Raw genomic sequence first — 6,000 nt, forward strand, 5'->3', positions numbered from 1 at the left:
TCCCTTTTTTCTCTCACTGGTTTGGGGGCTAGGAGTGGTTATGTAGGCCACGATACGGTCTAGCTGTCTACCAGCCAATATCAGACAGTGTCATCTGGAGTCTTTCAGAGAGACCGGTCCCGGGCAGTCGGATACCCCCGGTTCATCAGCTATAGGTAGTGCCATCCACGAAAAGCGCGCTCCACCATTCGTCCTTATCGTTAATAGTTTGTGTGCATCCGCTAATGTTTGAGTGTTATCGGTATACGCTAATTACCCATTACTGCACACGCACACTACAATATTTTCGCGACTGATGCTTGGATCAAACTCCCCGCACTACCCTCGACCAAAAGTGGGGCGCGTGGATGGCACTATCCGTAACGGCGCGTGGTAACACACGAGCTTTGTCCAATTTCTCCTTCTAAGGGCTCCTTCAAATGAATTAGTTTCTTGCGCTGCTTCTTCTCAGCACTGGCCCATTTATTGTTCTGAAGCAGTAGTTGGGACGTTTAAGTGCTTTTTAAAAGTTTACTTGCATAAATAAATGAGTTTTATGAGTTTTTTTTAGAGATGGGCCGACTAGTCGCCGACTAGTCGGGAAAGCCGACTATTCGGCATCATTTGTAGTCGGCCGACTAGTGACGACTATTCGGCAAAATATGCCGATTATAATCGGCAATAATGTTAGATTATGTGGGGCTCCTCTTATCGGAAGGATGAGGAATACCCACATAAACAACCCCTGAGATCGCCTTAGTGTCAAGAACTATGGCAACGCCATCAACTATCATAGTCCGTCCCGGCAATTGCCCACCTGTATGGCTAGCCCGGCCTATCCGACGGTGGTGGTAGCCCGTGCTATACAGGTGGACGCCCTCAGCTCGCTGACCATCACCGTGGAGGGTGGAGAGGACTCAGTGGGCCTAGGATGCGTGCCGCGATAAGCGCAATTTTTCCCATGCATTTTGACGTCGATATAAGAATAATATCACGGCGCGCATCCTAGTCCAGCAGGACTAGGATGCGCCGTCGAAAAATATGACATCTACCTTAGGTAGGTACTGTTAGTTGATTGTAATGTTGCTTTTTAAATTTTCTCATATTAAAGAAATCTCATTTCTCAAGAAGTTATATTTATCTCTTTAGAAATCTAGATATTTATATTTCTTTGAGAAATCTAGATATTATTATTCGGACAAGTAGGTATTAGAATGATCGGCATTGCCGATTAGTCGGCCGACTAATCGGCAATTTGAAAACCGATTAGTCGGCTAGTCGGTTAGTCGGCAAAGACCATAGTCGGCCCATCACTAGTTTTTTTTCGTTTATTGAGTGGTGTGGTGTCAAAAGATNAACTTGTGCGTTAATTCACTGTTAAAAGTGCTCGGTAAAACAATATTTATTACCTCGTTATGTAGGCTAGAGGCATGTGTACTCACAACTTCGAATTGTTCGAGTTGTTTGTAGTTTTTAAAGTATTCGTTTGCCTTTTGTGGGCTTATAAACGAACGAGTACTGCCTCAGGGTGTCCACTGCAAATGTTCGAAAAAATTCCCTGACTTTTCCCTGACTTTCCCTGACATTTTTTTCAAAATTCCCTGACCAACTATGTATACAACGTGTCCCAAAATTCAAGGATAAGCCGACGCCACAGGATGGACATAGTCATGACTACTTTAGGAAAAATAAGGAAAAAAATCTATCTCAATTATTTTTTAACTTACACAATAAATTATGAAATTCNTGACCGCGCCGGCCTCAACCAGGCCGACCTTTAGCGGCGGTCAAGCTGTAGATTCTGGCTACTACACAGTAGTTGCAGCGGTGAGAACGAGAGGGTAGCTCGCATAGTGCATACGTGTGTGAACTTTAGAGGTTTGCTTACACTTACTTCGCGTGTCACTGTCGACCGCACTAGATGAGCGTGCGCTCGCTTAGCGTTGTGGCATCGTGAGCCCACTTCTACCGTGCATAATGGGTCGCATGGGTTCGTGCCACACTGAACTGCTCATAATATGTACTACTTTTCAAATCAGACCAACGCGCGTGCTTCCGCACGAGTTTTAACGTAGGCTCTAAAATAGGAGTGGCCAAACTTTTTACCTGTGAGGTCTACTTATGCTCTAAAATATTTCTTTCGGTTCGACTGCAAGTGAATTCTGTTCAGTTTATTTAACTCTTGCGGACTACCAAAATCGTNGACCTTTAGCAGCTCATATTGGCGGTTAAGCTGTAAATTCTGGCTACTACACAGTAGTTGCAAGAACGAGAGGACAGCTCGCATAGTGCATATATGTGTGTACTTTAAGGGTTTGCTCACACTTACTTCGCGTGTCACTGTCGACTAGATGAGCGTGCGCTCGCTTAGCGTTGTGGCATCGTGAGCCCACCCCTACCGTGCACAATGGAAACCCGTCGCATGGGTTCGCGTCACACTGTGCTGCTCATAATATGTACTACTTTTCAAATCAGACCAACGCGCGTGCTTCCGCACGAGTTTTAACGTAGGCTCTAAAGCAGGGGAGGCCAAACTTTTTACCTGTGAGGTCTACTTATGCTCGAAAATATTTCTTGCGGTTCGACTGCAAGTGAATTCTGTTCAGTTTATTTAACTCTCGCGGACTATCAAAATCGTCTTCGCCGTCGATAACCGGTAGACTGCGGTCGATCTCTTGGCCATCACTGCTTTAAAAGAAAAACTGCCAAAGTGTACTCATATAAACAATCGTACAATTGCAGCGATGATCGAGTCGATGTACTCGACGCACCAGCCGCTGTCGCACATGCAGAAGGACCTGAAGCTGGCGCTGGGGCTGGGCGACGCGCTGGAGCAGTCGCTGCCGCTGACGGCGACCACCAACGAGATCTTCAAGCACGCCAAGCGCCTCGGCTACGCCAACCACGACGCCGCCGCCGTCTACATCCGAGCGCGCTTCTGATCGCCGGCCGCGATCGCCGCGCTCGCTGCCGTCGCTGCCGTCGCTGCGCTGTATCTTTTTGCACCTGATCTAGACGCATCCGAGGGTATACCCCTGGACTGAACGGTACAGGTGACGTTTTATAGAACTATGTGTTGAATAAGTTTCATGAAGTTGCGCACGCGCATAAAGATGTGACAGATGTTCTGCTTACTTAACTCTTAAGTATGAATGTTGAATAAGTTTCATGAGGTTGCGCACGCACACCAATTAATGTGACATGTTCTGCTTACTTCACTTTGATTCGCATTAGACTTTATGTGGTAGCTGATAATTGGATATTGATGTTTTTCGAACGATTTTAATATTTTTAATGAAATCTACTATTGGTCTAGAACATTATGTATCATGTTGCGACATCAGTCTTTCTGCTATCCCTTAAACTGTTGACAGTGTGGCAATTTTTTTATCTGTATATTATTTTACTCTTTAGTGTACAAAATTGAAACAAGCCTAATTTTGCAATATCATTTTTATACACAACAGGATTACCACAACTGTCATCAACTAATCAATAGTAGATATTCATAAAATTACATAATACACTAAATAGCACAGAAAAAGTAGTATGTATTGATGCAATCTTGAGCTATTATCATTTCTTTTCAATACAAAAGCAATTAACTGCTTTTTTAGCATAATAAAGAGTGGAAATTAATACTATTAATTTGATCTATCCCACGTGGTGGTATGTAAACACTATTTTCAATTCAGTGGATGTCAGCAGCGATGTCTTGTGGCTTTATTTCAATATATTGCGATAACATTGTTTGCCGATTTCTTCATTATTTTAATAACAATTGACGTAAAATTCTACATGACCAAATTGTAAATAAAATGTATGTTAGTCCAAAAGAATATTTGCAACATTTATTGCTTCATACATTTATCAACAAAAAGTGTAGATAGACAGATACATATTTTCTGTTGTGTTCAGTGAAATCCATTTTTGCGGAATGGATTTCTTGACTCTAGCTTGTATATGAAACGTCCTATAGTATAAATAAATGTATTATGCTACCTTTTAATATAAGTTCTTATGTTTGTACTCAGTATATCCCTAGAATAAATGGGAATGATTTCTGCTCAAGGAAAAATGCTTGCTTAAAATTATGTGGTGGGAATTATGTTTCCTTCTTTATGTAACGTTCGTATAATATGGTTGGCGCTCGCTTGCGATACGGCAGCATGGGCTCGGCGGCTGGAGACGTCTCAAGGGTAAGTTTTGACAAATTAGAAATAATAGAGTAAATAATGTACAGTAACTGTACAATTTTGCGTTTTAATTGTATGCACTGAAAATGTAATCCTGGCAACACTTTGAATTGGCCTTTTACTTTGTATGCCGATTTACAAATACTTGTTTAATTTTTCTTTAAAGATTTTTATCATCATTATTCATATCTAATTTTAGATATGGCAATTTTTCAGTGTTGCCAGGACATTTAAAATATAAAATCTATCTCTCGCAGGGAAATCTATTTAATATAAATGAAGATTAAGAATTTAGTGTTACACATTATACAAGAATAGGTAAAATATATTAAGTATGAGATTCTTCTTGTAACGGACTTTGGAACTATACAACTTAGTTTTTTATCAATCAAAAATAGTTTTAATGATTTATTTGTCCTAATTTTAATAGAATCATTGTGACCTCTTTAATAATTCTCCAATATCAGTTAGTTCTTATTTTAGCTTAATGAATTGAGCAAGCACATTTTTAAGTAAATTAGTTTATAAGTGTGCGTTTGAGCACTATGTGTAGTGTTAAGGACCATTAACTTTAAATGTTAGTACATACATAACTTCCAAAGTGTCTTACATTTGTTGCATTTATGTTTGTATGTATTGCCACAGTTTGGGTGTATGAGTTTAAACTTTTAAGATCTGTTTTGTTTAATTCAAGATTAAATCAGTTACACAAAGCTTTTATTTTAAACGCTTCATAATAACTCTGTAAATTTTTGTTGTTGTTCCTGAATAATTTCTTGTACCAAGAGACTATATTTGTCTATCTGTAGTTTAAACAACAAAATTGAGCATTTAAAAGGGTGTTGTAAAAAAAACAAAATTGAGCATTTAAAAGGGTGTTGTAAAAAAATTAAATGTTGTGTAGAAGACAAACATGATACTTATTTGATGTGAAATGTATTAAAAGTAGTTACATACAAAATGCTGTACATTAGCAACAAATTGTTTCATATTTCATTGTGTAAATGACTGACATGATCATATGAAGTAAATAAATAATTATAATTTATTATGTATTGTTTTATTCCTGTATTAGAATGTGCTGGTTTGTTTAACACGAAAGCTTTTGCTGTCTCTTCGGGCCAGCATAGAGTTATGTGTGTTGTCAGAATACTCGTAGAAGATAAACAACGCAGTATCTACTTTATTCAACGTTCTATACAGGGTGTTAAGTAAATGGGTTTATAAGCTGACACTAGCCCATGTTAACATCTGCATATAAATGGTATGTGAAGTCAGAAATTTGATATCAACATTTAATTTTTTTAAATTTTCATACAAAATTAATATTATAAAGTCAGATTTTATGAACATTAAAATGATGATATCAATTTTCTGACATCACCATACCCATTTATATGCATATGTTACCAAATGTGTTAGGGCTAGTGTCGGCTTATAAACCCATGTACCTAACACCCTGTATTCATTAGATCAGTCAGTAACATTACATTGGAGTTCTTGTGTGTTTCCAGAGATTTTTATGTCTTAAAATTGAATTTTATTGTTCCTAAAATTAACATAAATCAAAGTAAGTGCATTAGCTAATCGATGACGACCTTCGAACATAAGTTTACGACAGAGATGTTCCACTGAAAGTATTGCTCCGGGTGATTTACCGCCCGCAGTCACGCGACCTCAGGATTTGACGCTAATTTCGTTCACATCACAGTCGTAGGCATATATTATGATAGCATTGTGACAAGTATTTATTGCTTTTAATGTGCGTGCTATAAATAAATCACTGATTTAACGATAAATACGATCTCAAAAAATGCTATTTTCT

The 6,000-nt window shown here is 38.8% G+C and overlaps 1 protein-coding gene across 1 annotated transcript in view; it reads left to right on the forward strand.

Annotated features, from left to right (window-relative positions):
• The window catches only part of Ndf (Nucleosome-destabilizing factor), a 61,643-nt gene extending 56,516 nt beyond the window's left edge, over positions 1 to 5,127 (forward strand). Inside the window, exons 11-12 of the mRNA XM_028311690.1 lie at positions 740 to 899; positions 2,640 to 5,127. Coding sequence (XP_028167491.1) covers positions 740 to 899; positions 2,640 to 2,921 — 442 coding nt within the window. The 3' untranslated portion in view covers positions 2,922 to 5,127. The remainder of the gene's footprint in view (positions 1 to 739; positions 900 to 2,639) is intronic.
• Positions 5,128 to 6,000: the final 873 nt, after the last annotated feature.

Source organism: Ostrinia furnacalis, unplaced genomic scaffold, assembly GCF_004193835.3.
Source record: "Ostrinia furnacalis isolate ACB-3 unplaced genomic scaffold, ASM419383v2 OfSCF3542, whole genome shotgun sequence".
Lineage (NCBI taxonomy): Eukaryota > Metazoa > Arthropoda > Insecta > Lepidoptera > Crambidae > Ostrinia > Ostrinia furnacalis.